This window comes from Oryx dammah, unplaced genomic scaffold, assembly GCF_014754425.2.
Source record: "Oryx dammah isolate SB20612 unplaced genomic scaffold, SCBI_Odam_1.1 HiC_scaffold_20, whole genome shotgun sequence".
Classification (NCBI taxonomy): Eukaryota; Metazoa; Chordata; class Mammalia; order Artiodactyla; family Bovidae; genus Oryx; species Oryx dammah.
This window is the reverse complement of record NW_024070204.1, coordinates 65485394-65506084: the sequence shown is the minus strand read 5'-3', so window position 1 is coordinate 65506084 and position 20691 is coordinate 65485394. Positions and strand designations below refer to the sequence as shown.

Genomic DNA, 20691 nt, shown 5'->3' with positions numbered 1-20691 from the left:
TCCAACCAGTCCATCCTAAAGGAAATCAGTCCCGAATATTCATTGGAAGGACTGATGCTAAAGCTGAAACTCCAATACTGTGGCCACTTGATGTGAAGAAATGACTCACTGGAAAAGACTCTGATGCTGGGAAAGACTGAAGGCAGGAGGAGAAGGGGACAACAGAGGATGAGACGGTTGGATGGCATCACCGACTCAATGGACATGGGTTTGGGTAGACTCCGGCAGTTGGTGATGGACAGGGGAGGCCTGGTGTGCTGCAGTCCATATGGTCGCAAAGATTGGACACAACTGAGCAACTGAACTGAACTGGTACTTCAGAAGGTATGTACTCAATAAATGTGAAAGAAAGAAAGAAAGTGAAGTTTCTCAGTCGTGTTCAACTCTTTACGACCCCATGGACTGTAGCCTGCCAGGCTCCTCTGTTCATGGGATTTTCCAGGCAAGAATACTGGAGTGGGTTGCCATTTCCTTCTCCAGGAGATCTTCCCGACCCAGGGACTGAACCGGGGTCTCCCGCATTGGAGGCAGATGCTTTAACCTCTGAGCCACCAGGGAAGTCCCAATAAATGTGAAAGTGAAGTCGCTCAGTCGTGTCCGACTCTTTGCGACCCCATGGACTGTAGCCCACCAGGTTCCTCTGTTCATGGGGTTCTCCAGGCAAGAATACTGTAGTGGGCTGCCATTTCCTTCTCCAGGGCATCTTCCCAACCCAGGGATCAAACCCAGGTCTCCCGCATTGCAGGCAGACGCTTTAACCTCTGAGCCACCAGGGAAGCCCAATAAATGTGAACTGAACGTTAAATCTAAAGGAATTACCTCTTACTGTGTGCCAGGTGCTTAGTATATTTTGGTATATCTTTACCAGATTATCCTGAGTTACATCTGAGGAAAACAGAAGCTCAGACAGGGAAAGTGGCTTGCCTAATAACCCAGCTGGTCAGCAGCTAAACCCTGATGGGCCTCAGGACTACCTGAGTTAAGATGCTGGCCTCAGGCCCGTCACCTCTCTGCACAGGGTCTCTTGAAGCTCATGGCCCAGTAGAACAGAGGCCAGACCAAGGTCACACTAAAATCCTTTGGCATCAAAGAGTACTGTCTCCCCACTCCACCTTTCCCCGAAGACTCCCATCTTCATCTGGCTGACAGTTCATACCAGTTAAGTCCAGGGCTAGCTCCTCACTCTGAAATCTGCGCGACACCGGACCACGGGGAGGGGTGCCCCATTGATTTAGTATCTTTCCTTTCCCCAACCCTGCTTTTGATTCAGTTCTTTTCCTCAGAGAAGTTCGCTCTGCATAGTCTGCTCCCCACTCCCAAGTGATGTGGTCTCCAAACTCTTAACACCACTTTTCAGATGAGTGGTATACCATCACCCCCCAACTAAAAGACCCTCCTGTGCCCCCGTCCCAGCACAGTGGTCCAAACGTCCCTTTTCCTGCTGCCCATCCAGTGATGGGGCTGTCCGGTCTCTCTTCACTCCGTTCCTCTTCCTTGATCCCTCCCCAACCCACCCGCCCTCACTCAACAGGGTCCTGCCCCGAAGCTCACCTCTCCTCTCCCCTGCGGGGCACGGTGATCCAGCGCTTCACAGCCCCACCCCCGCGCCCCGCCCCAGCACAACTGCCAATCGAGTCCCTCCGCTCCGCCCTCCCACCCCCGCACACACAGCGGTCCCTTCCGATAGGTCCGCTCCCCCTCCTTCACACACCCAGTGGTCCGGCCCCCAGACTCGCAGGGTTGGTTGCTGAGGACGGTGAGGCGGGACGAAGGCAGAGATGGCAGTGGCCGGCCGGGAGCTGGAGCGGGACCGGGCGCGCTTCGTCTACGTGACCCGCTTTGGCTCGCACCAGTGTGGCGGCGTCCTTCCGCTGGGCGGCCGCAGGGCTCAGGGCCCGAGGAACGCCGGGCTCAAGGACGCCCACAGCCAGGAGAAGCCGCGGGCCGCAGCGCCGGGGAGTCCAGGTGCTGGGGGGCTGCCCCTTGGCTTCCGGCCCGGGGCCCTCGCGGCCTCCTCCCCCGCGCCAGCGTCGAGCGAGCCCGAGCAGGCGCAGGCCAGCGGCGCGTGCTGGCGGCGCGGCTGGCCGGGCGGGCGGGGCCTGCGGGTCAGCTGACCTCTCCATCCGGTTTAGCAGTCATCCTGCTAGGGGCTCGAGTCTTAGGAACGGTCGGCTTCTCAGTCTCTCCCCCGCCGCCACAGCCCCGCCGCCGCTGCCACAGCCCCACCGCCCCTCCGTGGGCGGCTCAGGGCTCGTCGCTTTGCTTAGCGGCTGTTGGGTCCTAAGCCATGGACGGCCCCCCTGTCTGTCTGGGGACGGAGAGAACTGCGCTTCGGGGTTGCCCCGAGAAGCCGCAGAAGTGCAATGAAGGTCATTTGAGATAAGCCTGAGATCCGAATCCGAGAGGGGAGGCTATTGGAAGGAGCCTTTCAGGATGATGGGGACCTTGGCCTAAGTGTCCGTATTCCTTTTAGGACTCATTGAATTTAGCAGTTAGCCGAAGGAGAACTGACATCTTTAAAATAAAATGCTGTCTCTTCCTCCTTGAAAGCAGAGGAGAGGATGTTTTTATGTTTTCATTCTACCTGACTTCCCTCATAGCTCAGTTGGTAAAGAATCCGCCTGCAAAGCAGGAGACCCGGGTTGGATTCCTGGTTTGGGGAGATCCCCCGGAGAAGGAAAAGGCTACCCACTCCAGTATTTTGGGGCTTCCCTTGTGGTTCAGCTGGTAAAGAATCTGCCTGCAATGCAGGAGACCTGGATTTGATCCCTGGGTTGGGAAGATCCCCTGGAGAACGGAAAGGCTACCCTCTCCGGTATGCTGGCCTGGAGAATTCTATGGCCTGTATAGTCCATGGGGTTACAAAGAATTAGACGTGATTGGGCAACTTGCTCTTCACTTTGTGTCCTTCAGGAATGTTTTATATTCAAACGTTTTTTCTTCTTTAGGTTTTTCATATATCTTGTTATATTTATTCCTAGGTTTTTGATCTTATATTCGGTCGTGAATGTGATTTGGTCTTCCATAATGTCCTCTGAATATTCATTGTTTGTGTATATAAGGCCTCTTGATTAAAAAGCTTTTGAGGAGAGTTGAGAGTTATGCACTGGGTAGTATACCACCATAGTCAGAATCTAGAACATGCGCGTCACCTCAGAAAGTCCTGCCTGTCTTGAGAGCCCATCCCTCTACCTGTACTTAAAAAAATTAATTGTTTATTGAGATGTAATTCACAATCGACTGAGTTTGCTCAATGTCTGTAATTCAGTGATTTTTAAAAATAGTGTGCTGCCAGCATCACAATCAATTTAGAACATTTTTATTACCTCCTCCCAAACAAACCCTGTACCCTTTAACAGTCACTCACCATTTCCTTTCACTGCACCTAACCCCAGCCCCAAGCGAGCACTCAACTATTTACTGCCTCCACAGATATACCCGTTCCAGGCATTTTGCAGATATGAAATCATGTATTACGGGCACTTTTGTGATTTGCTTCTTTCAAGTAACCTATTGATTTTAATTGATTTTTAATTTTTTCGTTGGACCGTGTCTGTTGCTACACACAGGCTTTCACTGGTTGCAGAGTGGAGACTACTCTTTGCAGTATGCGGGCTTCTCATTGTGGCGCCTTCTCTTGAAAGCACAGGCTCTAGGCACTCAGGCTTCAGGAGCTGTGGTGCAGGGGCTTAGTTGCTCCTTAGCATGTGGAACCTTCCCGGATCAGGGGTCAAACCTGTGTCCCCTGCGTTGGCAGGTGGATTCCTATCCACTGTAACACCAGGGAAGTCTCTAGCCTGTTGATTTTTGTATGTTAATTTTTGATCCAAGTACCTCACAAAATTCTTTTATTATTTGAATTAGTTTTGTCATTAATGCTCATGATTTTCTGGGTATGCTATTATATTATTTGTAAATAGAAATAACTTTATTTTTAATCTATTTTTATACCTGCAGTTGATTATTAAATTATTATTGTTTAATTGCTCTGGCTGATACCATGAATAGAATGTTGAATAGTAGTAGGGATAGTTGAGTATCCTTGTCTTGTTCCTGATCTTACGAGAAATGCTTCTAGTTTTTCCCCATTAAATGAAGTATTGTCTTTAAGACTAAGACCTGTATGTTTAAAACATTAAAATGTATTCTTCAGTTTTTATTTTCTTTATTGTTTTTACCAGGAATGAATGTTGAATTTTGTTGAAGACTTTCTTAGATTTTTGGAGATAATATTTTTTCCTTAGACTTATTAATATGATATGTGATTTCCTAAGATTGAACCAACTTTGTCTTCCTGAAATAAATCCCACTTGGTTATAATGTATTTTTTTTCTTAATATGGTGTTGGATTCTATTTACTAATAATTTGTTTAGGATTTTTGGGTTGGAATTTGAGATAGTTTCTCTTTCTTGATTTCATTTGGTTTAGGTATCATAGTTAAACTTAGTTCATAAAAGGAATTAGGAAGTTTCCCTTTCTTTCCAGTGCTCTGGAATAGTTTATAGAGCACTGAGATTATTTGGTATTTGAAGATTTGGTAGAATTGTTTTGTGAAAACATCTAGGTCTAGTTTTTATGGGATAATTCCTTAATAATTTTCTCTGTATTTTCTATGGAAATCGATCTCCTTACATTTTCTAATTGGATTTATTTAGATTTGTGTTTCTAATTGGCCAATTTTGCTAATCTGTATTTTTCTAGGAAATTGTTGATTTCGTTTTATTTCTTTGCATAGAGGTCTGCTCAGTAGCATCTTTTTGATTTTTAAAAATTCTTTGTGTTTCAATGGTCAGTTCCCTCTTTTCATTTTTTGATGTATATGCTTTTTTTTTTTTCTTGATCAAGTTCACCAGTGTTTTGTTTATTTTGTTAATTTTTTAAAACAGAGGATTTTGATTTGTTAATTAGGTATTTTATTTTTCTAATTTCTTTCTCAATAATGAATAAAGATAAATAATAAAGATAAAACTTCATTATTTACTACGTGTACTTTCTTTTGGTTTACTTTGTCCTTATGCTTTTGTTTTGAGCAAAAAAATTAATTTTTCCTTCCTTTTTGTCAAGAAAAGTATTTAGCACCTGAGTTTTCTTTCTAACTACTACTTTAAATCCCATAGATTCTAATAAATGGGCTTCCCTTGTAGTTCAGTTGATAAAGAATCTGTGTGCAATGCAGGAGACCCAGGTTCAATTCCTGGGTTGGGAAGATCCCTTGGAGAAGGAAATGGCAACCCATTCCCGTATTCTTGCCTGGAGAATCCCATGGACAGAGGAGCCTGGCAGGCTACAGTCTATGGGGTTGCAAGAATTGGACATGACTTAGCCACAACCAGACTTCCTATTTGATAGGAATTAATTACTACTTTAAATCCCATAGATTCTAATATATAATGTTTTTATTGTCACTTTAAAAAATTTTCATTTTTGTAATTTCAGTTTGTATTACCACTTTCACTCTAGAGTTGCTTGATAAATTTGATTTTTTAAAAGTTTCCAGGACTTATTCTTTCTTTCTTTCTTTTCTCCTAGTAAGCTCTAGTTTTATTGCATTGTGATCAGAATGTTGTTTGTAATGTCTCCACTTTATGAACGTTATTGATGTTTATTTTGTGACCCAATTCATGAACTCTGCTTTTAGTTCTTTTTCTCCTTCAAAAACCAAGAGAGAGGACTGTCCTTTTAAATTGGGTTTATTCCTTTAAATTCATGCTTGCCTCTTTAACCGAATCAGTTCCATTAAATTGCAGGCTTTTGGTCCTTTATGTGGTGTCTGGCCTTTTAAATCACACATTGAAATTCTTTCCTGTAGTCTGTGCTGTGATCTGCCTGGTTATCTTCTGTACCAGTATTTTGAGATTTAGGGTGGATTTCATCTTTCTGTTTGCTCCAGCTCTTTTGCGGGCACCTTTTCTTAGTGTCCGTCCTTTCTCTTCACTGTTGTCCACAAAGCCTTGCTTAGGGTGAGGTTTAAACAAATAGGATCGTAGTGCTGTGATTTAATGCTTTTTCTCACTTTGCTTATATTAATTTTGTATTTTCAGCATTCTCTCTCTTCAGGTAATGCTGGGGTATGGTTTTGTGAAGAATTCTTGTCAAGCTTTTTGGGGAGAAATTTTGGCATCTTTATTATTATACGCTGTCTCTCTCTCCCTTCCCCCTGCTGTTGACTGTAGCTACCCAGAAGTTCTAGACTGAAAGGTTTCGAACAAGAGAAATAGTAGGAACAGGTTTACTTATTTCATGCTGTGTAGAGGAGAGTTGGAGGCAGGCAAGACTAAAGCCCACATTGAAAAATACATGAATATTTTGTTTGCTACCTTTTTCAGGACTTATTTTACTTGGCTAATTTAATTTACCTAAATTAATTTTGATAATTTAGAAGTATAAAACTGTACTGTATGTAACTTGATTGACTCCTGGGCATCAGCTGTGGTCGGAAACCTTCAGAGATTCTTCATCAGAGGCACTATTTTAGACTTTATATCCCTCCAAAGGTCCCATTGTTAAAAGGTGCTCAGGTTTTTTGTTTTGGAGTTTTATTTTTTGGCCCCTGAACTGATGATCTAAAAAATTAGGAATAGTGTAAGACATTTTAGCAGTAAGTTTCAAGTTCTTTTGAATAATAGAAACAGACAAAAGACTCATTCTAGGAATTAGGAGTATGGTGGTGGTGGTGAGCTCTTCAACTTTAAAAAGGAGAGAGCAGGAAGAGAGGAAAGAATGAAATGGATCCAGGATTGCATTAGCACCAGCAGATCAGAGAGACAGACAGTAGTCCAGCACTAAGATAGCAGATGAGAAATGAGGAATGTTGAAAAGCAGATGAAGAAGCTCATGGGAGAAGGGAAAGCATGCATGAATTAGTACTGGAGATCCCCATGTAAGTTAGGGAGAAATGACAGGATGGCAAAGAGCTGAGATTTTGAAACCAACTCTCTGCTCTTGTAACTGTTCTGTGCTGAGCTAGAATGGCTTTCCTCTAGTTGGCTGCCCTGCTAGGGTACGAGATGACAATGATTTGGTTTTGTTTTGAAGTTTGGTTCTGAAATTTTGAAATTTTTTGCCGTTCCTCTGTGGCAGGAATGACATGATCAGAGCTGGGGGAAACATAACTGGGAGTGAGTGAGAAAGATAACTGGGAGAGATTGGAAGCCAGAGACCAGTTTTGAGGCAGTGAAAAAGTGGAAGTATAAAAGGCCCGAAGTAAGACAGTAGCAGTGGAGGTGGAGTGAACAGGATTGATGACTGAAAGGGAAAAGAGAGAAAAGAAAGAGGGAAAAGGCCAAGTCTGAAGTTTCCGTGCTGTGCAGCTGGGGGATGATCAAGCCATTAACTTTGGTGACCACTCTGCTGTGCTTTTGAAACCAAGAATAGTGTCAAGGGAAGGAGGTAGACTTATATTTCAGTCAAGCCAGAGAGTGCTTAAGTGTTTTAAATCTTACTCATTCTTGGGTGTATTTAATATTAACATTAAGTGGGCATTCATTGAATACTTAATGCCTGGCTCTCTGTAAGGAACAAAGGTAAATGATTATTCAGTAACATTTATTTACCATTTGCCATATTGTAGACACTAGGTCCGGCCCTAGTGACATGGATGGCTCAGGCAAATGTTTTCCTCTCAAGGGACTTTGACACAAATAATGGAAATACAGGCTAGCAGGCAGCAGTGCTGTGAGAGACATCTTGGAGGGTCTTTGACAGTTCAGGAAAATGGAGACATACAAACAAGAAATCAAGGTATATGAATGGAGAAATTGTGAGTGGGTTGGTAGGTATCTTCAAGAGCATTGACTTTGAAGGCAGAAAGCCATAATCTTGGTTCTCTCATTTACTAGCAGTGTAATATTGGCTAAGTTAGTTAACTGTTCTGATGTTCAGTTTCTTTTTCTATAAAATCAGGATAATAGTTCCTACCTCAATGAGTTACTGTGAAGATTAAGTGAAGTAATGCATGCAGAATGCATAGCAAAGGGTTTGGCATAGAGACTAACATGCCAGTAATGTTGGCACACTCAGCAGAAGTAGCTTGAGGAAAGAGAGGGTGATTGTCCCAGGGTCTGGACACTAAATATTTATTGAATGAGTGAGTTTTGTACCACATTGTGGAATGCCTTGAAGACTCATTTTATGATTACTGCAGATTTTTGCATGGTGGAGTCGAGTTATCAGAAACACATAGGCTTCCCTGTGGCTCAGATGGTGAAGAATCTGCATGCAGTGGGGGAGACTTGAGTTTGATCCCTGGGTCAGGAAGAGCCCCTAGAGATGGGAATGTCTACCCTCTCTGGTATTCTTGCCTGGAGAATTCCACGGTCAGAGGAGCCTGGTGGGATACAGTCCATGGGGTCTCAAAGAGCTGGACACGACTGGAGACACACACACACACATACTTCTGAAAGATAAGCTTATAAGCTGCTGCTGCTGCTAAATCGCTTCATTCATGTCCGACTCTGTGCGACCCTGTGAACAGCAGCTCACCAGGCTCTGTCCATGGGATTCTCCAGGCAAGAGCACTAGAGTGGGGTGCCATTGCCTTCTCCAGTATGAGCTGTGTATGAGATGTATTGGAGTTTAGAAGTCCGTGCATGTGTGCTCAGTTGTGTCCCACTCTTTGTGACCCCATGGACTGTAGCCTGCCAGGCTCCTCTGTCCATGGAATTTTCCAGGCAAGAGTAATGGAGTGGGTTGCCATTTCCTCCTCCAGGGGATCTTCCTGATGCAGGAATAAAACCTGTGTCTCCTCTGTCTCCTGCATTGGCAGGTGAATTTTTTACCACTGTGCCACTTGGGAAACCCCTTAGAAATCCAGGGGCTGGCAAGTCAGTAACTCTTCTTAATGTTTCAGTCCAGACTCGTGAGTCAAGCTGGTTCTATATTATCCAGAACTTGAGAGATACAACCATAATTTATATAGCAGAGCTTCCCTGGTAGCTCAACTGGTAAAGAATTTGCCTGCAATGTGGGAGACCTGGGTTCGATGCCTGGGTTGGGAAGATCCCCTAGAAAAGGGAAAGGCTACCCATTCCAGTATTCTGGCCTGGAGAATTCCATGGACTCTATAGTCCATGGAGTCTCAAAGAGTCGGACCCAACTGACTTTCACTTATATATAGTAGAGGATGATGAATGCTATTGTGGAGGTACAAATAAATGCTGTGGAGGTGGTGAATAATTGGGGGATGAAGGAATTAAGGAAAGCTGCTTGGTGGTGGATGTGGCGCTGTGAGATTTACGCATGTTCCTGAGATGGTAGGGGATTATAGTGGGAAAACCATGTAACCAAAGTACCGTAAAGATCAGTGATGGATAATGATTAGGGAAGGAGGAAAATATATTTAGAGTGAATCAGAGTGTTTGCAAAGAGTAGAGACAGATTTGAAGCATAGGTTGGGATAAAATCTAGGTATACAGTAGAGCTATAGCCTCAGTAAAGTGCCCAAAATAAGTAGAAGAAATTATTTTGCCTCTTTTTTTTCTCTTCTCTATGCTCCTTGACATATTTTATATTTCTAACTAATACAGATAGATATGAGGGTGCCTATCTTGACCTCAAGGAGTACATATATCTAGGTTAGGTAAGACTTACAAACAGAAAATGTTTGGAAATGAGACGAGTACATATTCCAAAGGTTGTAGGTGCTTAGAGGGAAGGATACATGTGGGTATATGAAGAGCAGAGTTTCCAAACAAGTTATTTTCCTATGTTATATCTGTACTATCATTTACTTAATGTATTTATTTAAATAGGTGTATTTTCCCCTCCCAACTGAATTTCTTTTTAGAACACTTTACATCACTACCTCAGTGGAAAGCATGTATCATTTTCCATAAATAGAAATTAACTAAAAACAATATAATAAAGGGAAAACGATATTATTAAACTCTAGCCAAATAGGTTGTCTTCTGAAAGTTGCTGCAGTCATAAAGAGAGATGAGCAAGTCTTAGAAAAGTTTCACTGACATACTAGTTCCAAACTCTGACCTTCTCCTTGATATAATCAGAAGATTGGGAAAGAATTAAAAGAGAATGAGTTTCTCTTCATGTGAGGTCATGTTCATCAGTGCCATATCTGTGCCCCGCTCAGGATCAGTGGTCTGTTCTTCACAAATGGGGCGTGCCAGTTTAGAACATACTCTGTTTCACTCAACAAGTGGAATATTTCAGTTCAGTTCAGTTGCTCAGTTGTGTCCAACTCTTTGCGACTCCATGAATCACAGCACACCAGGCCTCCCTGTCCATCACCAACTCCCGGAGCTCACTCAGACTCACATCCATTGAGTCAGTGATGCCATCCAGCCATCTCGTCCTTGGTCGTCCCCTTCTCCTCCTGCCCCCAAATCCCTCCCAGCATCAGAGTCTTCTCCAATGAGTCAACTCTTTGCATGAGGTGGCCAAAGTATTGGAGTTTCAGCTTTAGCATCATTCCTTCCAAAGAAATCCCAGGGCTGATCTTCAGAATGGACTGGTTGGATCTCCTTGCAGTCCAAGGGACTCTCAAGAGTCTTTTCCAACACCACAGTTCAAAAGCATCAATTCTTCAGTGTTCAGCTTTCTTCACAGCCCAACTCTCACATCCATACATGACCACAGGAAAAACCATAGCCTTGACTAGACGGACCTTAGTCAGCAAAGTAATGTCTCTGCTTCTGAATATGCTATCTAGGTTGGTCATAACTTTTCTTCCAAGGAGTAAGCATCTTTTGATTTCATGGCTGCAGTCACCATCTGCATTGATTTTGGAGCCCAAAAAAATAGTCTGACACTATTTCCACTGTTTCCCCATCTATTTCCCATGAAGTGATGGGACCGGATGCCATGATCTTCGTTTTCTGAATGTTGAGCTTTAAGCCAACTTTTTCACTCTCCTCTTTCACTTTCATCAAGAGGCTTTTTAGTTCCTCTTAACTTTCTGCCATAAGGGTGGTGTCATCTGCATATCTGAGGTTATTGATATTTCTCCCGGCAATGTTGATTCCAGCTTGTGTTTCTTCCAGTCCAGTGTTTCTCATGATGTACTCTGCATAGAACTTAAATAAGCACGGTGACAATATACAGCCTTGATGTACTCCTTTTCGTATTTGAAACCAGTCTTTTGTTCCATGTCCACTTCTAACTGTTGCTTCATGACCTGCATACAGATTTCTCAAGAGGCAGGTCAGGTGGTCTGGTATTCCCATCTCTCTCAGAATTTTCCACACTTTATTGTGATCCACACAGTCAAAGGCTTTGCATAGTCCATAAAGCAGAAATAGATGTTTCTCTGGAACTCTCTTGCTTTTTCCATGATCCAGCAGATGTTGGCAATTTGATCTCTGGTTCCTCTGCCTTTTCTAAAATCAGCTTGAACATCAGGAATTTCATGGTTCACGTATTGCTGAAGCCTGGCTTGGAGAATTTTGAGCATTACTTGACTAGCATGTGAGATGAATGCAATTGTGTGGTCATTTGAGCATTCTTTGGCATTGCCTTTCTTTGGGATTGGAATGAAAACTGAGCTTTTCCAGTCCTGTGGCCACTGCTGAGTTTTCCAAATTTGCTGGCATATTGAGTGCAGCACTTTCACAGCATCATCTTTCAGGATTTGAGATAGCTCTACTAGAATTCCATCACCTCTACTAGCTTTGTTCGTAGTGATGCTTTTTAAGGCCCACTTGACTTCACATTCCAGGATGTCTGGCTCTAGATGAGTGATCACACCATCGTGATTATCCGAGTTGTGAAGATCTTTTTTGTACAGTTCTGTGTATTCTTGCCACCTCTTCTTAGTATCTTCTGCTTCTATTAGGTCCAGACCATTTCTGTCCTTTATCAAGCCCATCTTTGCATAAATGTTCCCTTGGTATCTCTAATTTTCTTGAAGAGATCTCTAGTCTTTCCCATTCTGTTCTTTTCCTCTATTTCATTGCATTGATCGCTGAAGAAGGCTTTCTTATCTCTTCTTGCTATTCTTTGGAACTCTACATTCAGATGCTTATATCTTTCCTTTTCTCCTTTGCTTTTCACTTCTCTTCTTTTCACAGCTATTTGTAAGCCTCCCCAGACAGCCATTTTGCTTTTTTGCATTTGTTTTCCATGGGGATGGTCTTGATCCCTGTCTCCTGTACAGTGTCATGAACCTCATTCCATAGTTCATCAGGCACTCTATCTATCAGATCTAGGCCCTTAAATCTATTTCTCACTTCCACTGTATAATCATAAGGGATTTGATTTAGGTCATACCTGAATGGTCTAGCAGTTTTCCCTACTTTCTTCAATTTGAGTCTGCATTTGGCAATAAGGAGTTCGTGATCTGAGCCACAGTCAGCTCCTGGTCTTGTTTTTGTTGACTGTATAGAGCTTCTCCATCTTTGGCTGCAAAGAATATAATCAATCTGATTTAGCTGTTGACTATCTGGTGATGTCCACGTGTAGAGTCTTCTCTTGTGTTGTTGGAAGAGGGTATTTGCTATGACCAGTGCATTTTCTTGGCAAAACTCTATTAGTCTTTGCCCTGCTTCATTCTGCATTCCAAGGCCAAATTTGCCTGTTACTCCAGGCGTTTCTTGACTTCCTACTTTTGCATTCCAGTCCCCTAGAATGAAAAGGACATCATTTTGGGGTGTTAATTCTAAAAGGTCTTGTAGGTCTCCATAGAACCGTTCAACTTCAGCTTCTTCAGTGTTACTGGTTGGGGCATAGACTTGGATTACTGTGATATTGAATGGTTTGCCTTGGAAACGAACAGAGATCATTCTGTCGTTTTTGAGATTGCACCCAAGTACTGCATTTCAGACTCTTTTGTTGACCATGATGGCTACTCCATTTCTTCTGAGGGATTCCTGCCCGCAGTAGTAGATATAATGGTCATCTGAGTTAAATTCACCCATTCCAGTCCATTTTAATTCACCGATTCCTAGAATGTCGACGTTCACTCTTGCCATCTCTTGTTTGTCCACTTCCAATTTGCCTTGATTCATGGACCTGACATTCCAGGTTCCTATGCAATATTGCTCTTTACAGCATCGGCCCTTGCTTCTATCACCAGTCACACCCACAACTGGGTATTGTTTTTGCTTTGGCTCCATCCCTTTATTCTTTCTGGAGTTATTTCTCCACTGATCTCCAGTAGCATATTGAGCACCTACTGACCTGGGGAGTTCCTCTTTCAGTATCCTATCATTTTGCCTTTTCATACTGTTCATGGGGTTCTCAAGACAAGAATACTGAAGTGGTTTGCCATTCCCTTCTCCAGTGGACCACATTCTGTCAGATCTCTCCACCATGACCTGCCCGTCTTGGGTCGCCCCGCGGGCATGGCTTCATTCCATTGAGTTAGACAAGGCTGTGGTCCTAGTGTGATTAGATTGACTAGTTTTCTGTGAGTATGGTTTCAGTGTGTCTGCCCTCTGATGCCCTCTTGCAACACCTACCATCTTACTTGGGTTTGTCTTACCTTGGACGTGGGGTATCTCTTCACGGCTGCTCCAGCAAAGCGCAGCCGCTGCCTCTTACCTTCGTGAGGGGTATCTTGTGTATCTAATTTCTATACTACTGGACTTCTAATGAATAGAACACATTTCTCAAGTACACAGCATGATAAATCCTGTGGTAACTGAGCATAGGGTGCTTTGCAAAATCAGAGAAGGCCCTCTGCCCCTCGAATGAGCTGAAGAAGGTCAAGTAGAGAGTGGTGGTATGGCAGGAATACGGCTGGGAAATGTTGGGGTACATATAGGGTGTTGCAGGCAAAAGAACAAACATAAACACTTTTCAGGGAGCACATGCTCATTGTGCTATGATTTTGTCTTTGGATCCACAAACCCTTAGGCTTTCTTCTCACAGTTAGTATTTGGGAAGGCGGTATAGTTTTTGAGTAGAGTCAGGAAGCTTATCACTCTGACAAACCTTCATTAGAACCTACTATGTGTCTGGTAGCATAGATAGGTGAATGCTACACACAGGGACTCTGCCCCACCAGAAGGTCACAGCATGGTGAAGGAAACAGTATAAATATATGCTACTGTGCTGAGTACCTTGAGCGAAATGTTTCTGGAAGCAAGGGCTGTGGGTGTTTGAGGAGAGAGGCTGTAGAAAGGTGGTGACATATGAGCTGAGTTTTGAAAGCAGGTAGATATTTGCCTCACAGGTGTGTGTGTGTGTGAGAGAGAGAGAGTGCGTGAGCAAGCAAGAGAGCACAAGCCTGGGGCATTTGCCTCACAGGTAGGTAGGGGTGTGTGTGTGGGTGTGTGTGTGAGAGAGAGAGAGAGAGAGTGCGTGAGCAAGCAAGAGAGCACAAGCCTGGGGCATTTGCCTCACAGGTAGGTAGGGGTGGGTGGGTGGGTGTGTGTGTGGGTGTGTGGGTGTGTGTGTGTGTGTGTGTGTCTGTGTGTGTGTGTGTCTGTGTGTGTATGTCTGTGTGTGTGTCTGTGTGTGTCTGTGTCTGTGTGTGTCTCTGTGTGTGTGTGTGTGTGTGCATGCCTAGGGCAAGATGTGGTTTTCTGGTATTTGTTTTCTCTGTTGCTAACCTTTCTGGGGCTCACTTTTCAAACTGGAAAAGGAAGGAGATCTAGACACCATTAGATGGTTTACCCTTAGTTTTCTTGTTTTATTTTTTTCAGTATAGTATTAGTTAAGTGGTAAACTGCTATTATCTAGTCATCTGAAATATATCAACAAGTGTAAAAATCCCCAAAGAAAGCTTGAGACATTTATAGTGGTTAATTATTGGGATCGTGAATTCTTTAAAGTGTGTGCTGACTTGATATTTTACCTTGTTTCTTTCTCTCTCTGTTTTTTTAAAAATTAGGTTTAACCCAGAAGAATTTAGCTAAAGAGTTTGACTTCCCCATACCTTTGAGTGAAACTTCCAAAATAATGAAGAAGAAGAACAAAAAGGTATATTTTTGTACAGGGGAATGAGTGATATTTTGAATTTTAGATTAACCTGTTTAAATACAAATGTGTGAAGAAACTCAAGACACTGAAAATAGTTCCATCTTTTGAAAACTTTAGTTTACTGAAATGAGAAAACTAGAATTAATGATCAGAAATGAAACTGGGTTTGAAAATATTTATTAACCATGAAGAATATCCCTTCCTGTGTTTGAAGATATAAAATATATTTTAATCAAAGTATAACTGCAAGCTTTTTAAAAGCATGAAAATACATATTCCATAGAATATAACATGGATTTCACAGGAAAGTACAAAGTATCTCTGTTGTTGTCACAGTGCTCCTTTAAGGACAAGGGATATACACGGTTTCTAGCAGGAAATCTGACAAGCAAGAACTTTTATGCTGAACCCTTTTCTTGTCTAGTTGTCCACATGTCATGGTGACTTCAGTGTTTTAAACATGTTCAAGATCAGTTATTCTACTAATCTTTGTTTACCACCATATATTTTACACTTCATTTTAAAGAAATCATTAGTTGATAATGACACATAAATTATATTATTTCTGAGTTTTAAGTTTGTTTGATTTCTAATCCATATATGGTATAGAACAGCATTCAAAATGACTAACTCTTTCAGCAAGTATATTTTGAGTGAGCATTTAATCTTTCCAGTATACTGAGAAGTTTTTCTTCCAAGAACCAGTTCCTCTTGGACAATAGCCAATGTTTACCTATAACTACTGTGGGCCAGACACTAGGTGTAAATGCTTTATGTATATTTTTCATGATTTCTAATAATCCAGTGTATGAAGTTACTCCTAGATAAGATTAAAACACTTGCCTGATACTGAGCAACTGGTTAACTGGTTAAGCTAGAATTTGAGCCTAGATCTCTCTGTTTGCGTCTGTGGTCTCCATTCTTCTATTCTAGTATATTCATGCTCTCTAGTAAGTTTGCTTTGGTATGTCCTAAGAGAAATGTTTAATTATTAACTAGAATAAAATACACTAAACAATCATATCATGGCCCAGTGGTTTATACATAGGAATAGAAATTTATTATTTTTACTACCTTTCAAAACAAAATTGAGTATGTTGAAACCATAGGACTTACTAGACATTGCCTTTCAAAGACCTTGCCTTCATCCAGGAAAGTTTATTTATTTATTATAAATTTCCCTAATTATTTATTTTTAATTTTTTGGCTATGCCACACAGCGTGTATGATCTTAGTTCCCCAACCAGGGAACAAACCGCCTCCTGTGAAGTCTTAACCACTAGACCACCAGGGAAGTTCCCAGGACAGTTAGTTTAAATACTACAGAGAGGAAATAGTAGGAAGTTAGAAAAAGATATCAGAGAATTCAGTGAATATGGGAAAGCAATTCTGTTTAATTTTTAGGTCTCTGAGTGCTTTGTAATGATAATATCAAATTGGCATGCCCCACCGTTGACTTGGGGCTTCCCTGGTGGCTCAGCTAATAAAGAATCCAGCTGCAATGCTGGAGACCTGGGTTCGATCCCTGGGTTGGGAAGATCCCCTGGAGAAGGGAAAGGCTACCCACTCCAGTATTCTGGCCTGGAGAATCCCATGGACTGTATAGTCCATGGGGTTGCAAAGAGTCGGACACGACTGAGTGACTTTCAGTCATCACAGTTGACTTACTCCTAGTTGTCTGCATCACACTGTAGTCCACATTCTCTGCTCAGCATTCCTTAACTGTGCTTATCTTTTGAAGGTTTTAGTATGGAATGGAGTGTACAAAATCATTTCAAAAATGCTTGAAGAAAATGAGAAATACAGACTTAGGCTGAAATGCCAACAGTTGTCTAGAGAAAGTAAGTAAACACAACTTTCATTGTATTAAAGAGAGCTGGCTTCTCTAATACTTTATTTCCCTTGGATCACATTAGACCAGTAGTTTTCCTCATTGTCACATTCAGTGTATAGCACTGTAGAATCGAGGCTACCGTTGTATCACTGTTCATCATAATTAAAAGTACAGAGCATTATAAAGCACTGAGTGTAGAGTAGACCACAAGTGTAGGTATGTGTGGAGGAGTGCAGAAAGTGAATGTTGACTGAGCTTCCTGAGCCAAGGAAACATGCTTGTCTCTTAAATCTGAAATATTTTTGTTAAATCTGAATTTGAATGAGCGAGTGAGTGAGTGAACGTTGTTCAGTCTTGTCTGACTCTGATACTCCATGGATTGTAGCCTGCCAGGCTCCTCTGTCCATGGAATTCTCCAGGTCAGAATACTGGAGTGGGTATCCATTTCCTCCTCCAGGGGATCTTCCCTTCTCCAGGGGATCTTCCCAACCCAGAGATCAAGCCCAGGTATCCTGCATTGCAGATGGATTCTTTACCGTCTGAGCCTCCAGGAATGCTGGGTCACAAAACTCATCCATATAGATGAAGAAAAGCATTTTAACTATATTATAGTGTACATTCTGTGTTACTTCATATAGTCACTTCGTTTTCATGATTCTGCAGTCCAATTTAATGCATTTATCAAAATCTTCCCTTGAGTTATAGCTTTGATGTCATTATTTCATTCCTGGAAAATAATTCATAAATTAAACCATGTTTAAAACTGCTTCAGTTGATGTTGTGGTCAGAGCAAAATTAGATGTAATCTAGTATGTTTGTTAAAGTAATTGGAAGTTCTGGATTCTCAAACAATTAAGCTGGATTTATGTAACAAATAGTGCCACATGAATTGCTTAATCATAAATGATTTCCTTTCCTTCACATGCATGTCCTAATACATATATTACCATGCTAGATGTTTCTGTAGGTTTTTAGTATAGTTACTCAGTGACAACTTTTATTTTGACAGTCTGTAAATCTGCAGAATTTGATTTTGTGAAAAGTATTTTCATACTATAATAATTAAAACATAATGTTGTAAGCAATATAACAGTGGAGACTCATTACTGTTCTTGTAATATTGAATCATAATAGCATAAATTATTTGCAATAATGGTATTTATACTAATGTTCACATTACTGATACTCTGCTTTGCTTTTCTTATCCAGTTAAGAAAGAGAATGAGGCAGGAGAGGGAATTAGGAGGAAAAAGCTGTCAGTGGTTTCTTAGGTGACAAGGATGCTTGTATAGGCAGAGAAATGTGCAAAAATATCGACACTGTTCTGTTAATCCAGATCCAGTTACTCTAATAAACACACTAGATTACATCTAATTTTGCTCTGGCCATTACCTTGAACTCGTTAAATTCTTTTGTGCCTCAGCAGTAGGCCTTCTGAGCCCAGGTAGTTCAGTGGTAAAGAATCCACCTGCCAAGCAGGAGATGTGGGTTTGATCCCTAGGTTGGGAAGATCTCCTGGAGAAGGAAATGGCAAGCCGCTCCAGTGTTTCTTGTCTGGATAACCCCATGATCAGTGGGCTACAGTCCATGGGGTCACAAAGGAGTCAGACATGACTGAGGGACTAAACAACAGTAGGCTCTCTACTAAACATCAAATGACCTAATGACCTTGTAAGGATTATTTAGCAACTTAAATTGATATGCTGTGTTTTCCAGAAGCTGCATGTTATAAATGAAAAGTATCTTTGTAATTCATTATTTTATTACAATTTTAAGTATGTCAATGTATGGCAAAACCAATACAGTATTGTAAAGTAAAATAAAGTAAAAATTAAAATTAAAAAAAATAAGATTATAGAAGCTAATAATTATGTTTTTAAATGTATTATAATTCTTGTTCCTTAATATATGTTTATTAATGGAAAAACCAGTGCCAGAGACCAACTTGAATTTTCCTTATACTTGTTCCTAGATTCAAAAGATAGAAAATGAATCTTCTTGTCATCTTCTGGTAAGAATACACTTAGATAAAAATTAAAAGGTATAGACTTTTCCCTTCGCCTTTACATTCTACCATCTCCAACCTTTAGTGTATACCCATTGCCTAATTTCAGCTTGTTTCCTTTTTTAAACCCAGTGTTTGACACCTAGAAGGCATTCATTAAATGTTGATTGAAATTTAATAAGCTTCATTCAGGCCTCATATTCACAGTGCTATTGAAACTGCTATCACCATGGTCCAGCGTTTTTTGTTTGTTATTTTTGTTCATGTATCTGCTTAGTTCTGTTTTCTTTTTGAACGTGCTATCACATTTAATATTATTTTACTACTATTCCTTCAAAAAATTTTTCTTACTTATAACATTAAAGACTGTGTCATGCCTCTCTTTCTACCTTTCTGACTGTATTTTCTGTGTATCTATTACTTGTCCTTTCTGCTTCCATCTAATAACAAATGCTGCCCTTGGAGTAATTGTTGGTCCTGTTCTCTCTTCATGGGCTTCTCAGGTGGCACTAGGCAGTGGTAAAGAACCCGTCTGCCAGTGCAGGAGACGTGAGAGACGCAGGTTCAATCCCTGGGTCAGGAAGATCTCCTGGAGAACGGCATAGAAACCCACTCCAGCATTCTTGCCTGGAGAATCCCATGGACAGAGGAGCCTGGTGGTCTACAGTCCCAGGAATGGAACCCAGGTCTCCCGTACTGCAGGCAGATTAGTATTCTTCAATCTGTAGTAGCTCTTCAGTCTTTCTTTGTCTTTTATGATATTGACGATTTTGAAGAGTGCAGGCCAATTATTTTTCAGTCTGTCCATCTGGGGTTGCACAGAGCTGAACATGACTGAAGCGACTAAGCGCGCACATTCTCTTTTTACATACTTATTCTGAGATAATTCACCTGTTTTGTAGCTCAATTACTCTTTCTGGGTGTATGACCCTTAAATATCTATTTCACTTCTGACTGCTGGTCAAGTACCTCTGAATTTCTTTAGGTTGTTCTACATTTACTTTTAAATGCCACATGGCTTAAACTGATCATGTCATCCCCATAGTTTTTTTTTTTTTTTCCAGTTGTGCCCTGGTTTACTTATCATCTGGACTCTTTCAATTCTTAGGCATAGGTTACACCCAGTTTGGTAGGGTTTTGGAAGTAGTAGAAAAGGTAAGTAAGATGGGCTTGGTGAAGAGAAATTAGACTTTTATAAGTGAGAATGTGGGGGAAGGGAGTATATGGACATCAGCAGAATTCATGGAGTCCAAGAAAGTGTTTAGGAATGTACAGTTTTATTAAACCTATTTAAAGTAGTCATAGTAAAGAAGGGTATACAGTATACTGAAACTTTGTTTCAAATGAACTCACCTGGATACTTGGCCAAGAATTTGTACTTAATTTAGTAGGCAATGAAGAAACATGGAATGTTTTCTTAATGAATTCTAAATGATTTCAAATGTATATACAAATTGCAAGAAGAATACAAAGACCTTCACAATCCACTTTGCTTGGGTTCACCAATTTTTACATCTTGCCACATGTGCTTTGTCATTATGCTACTCCCCATTCCTCTTTCTCTGTGTATATGTGTAGAGCTTTGCCCCTTAATACTTTAGTGTGTATATCCTAAGAGCCAGGACATCTTTATTTTTACAACCACACTATACTTATCAAATTCAGAACATTTAACACTGATATAAAATTTTTATAAAATCTATAGTCTATATTCCAATTTTTTCTTGTGCCATTAATGTCCTTAATGGTTTTTTTTTTCTTATAGAAGATCTGATCAAGGGTCATGTATCATATTAATTGTAACGTCTCTTTAATGTAATGTATTAGTCGCTCAGTTGTGTCCAACTCTTTGCAACCCCATGGACTATAGCCCACTAGACTCCTCTGTCCATAAGTTTCTTGGAGTGGGTAGCTATTCCCTTCTCCAGGGGATCTTCTCAACCCAGGAATGAAACCCAGGTCTCCTGTACGGCA

General features: G+C 41.3%; 1 protein-coding gene across 1 annotated transcript in view; it reads left to right on the top strand.

Annotated features, from left to right (window-relative positions):
- Positions 1–1778: 1778 nt before the first annotated feature.
- The window catches only part of CUNH5orf47 (chromosome unknown C5orf47 homolog), a 20614-nt gene continuing 1701 nt past the window's right edge, over positions 1779–20691 (top strand). Inside the window, exons 1-5 of the mRNA XM_040262398.1 lie at positions 1779–2061; positions 2286–2369; positions 14790–14878; positions 16620–16719; positions 18685–18723. Coding sequence (XP_040118332.1) covers positions 1779–2061; positions 2286–2369; positions 14790–14878; positions 16620–16719; positions 18685–18704 — 576 coding nt within the window. The 3' untranslated portion in view covers positions 18705–18723. The remainder of the gene's footprint in view (positions 2062–2285; positions 2370–14789; positions 14879–16619; positions 16720–18684; positions 18724–20691) is intronic.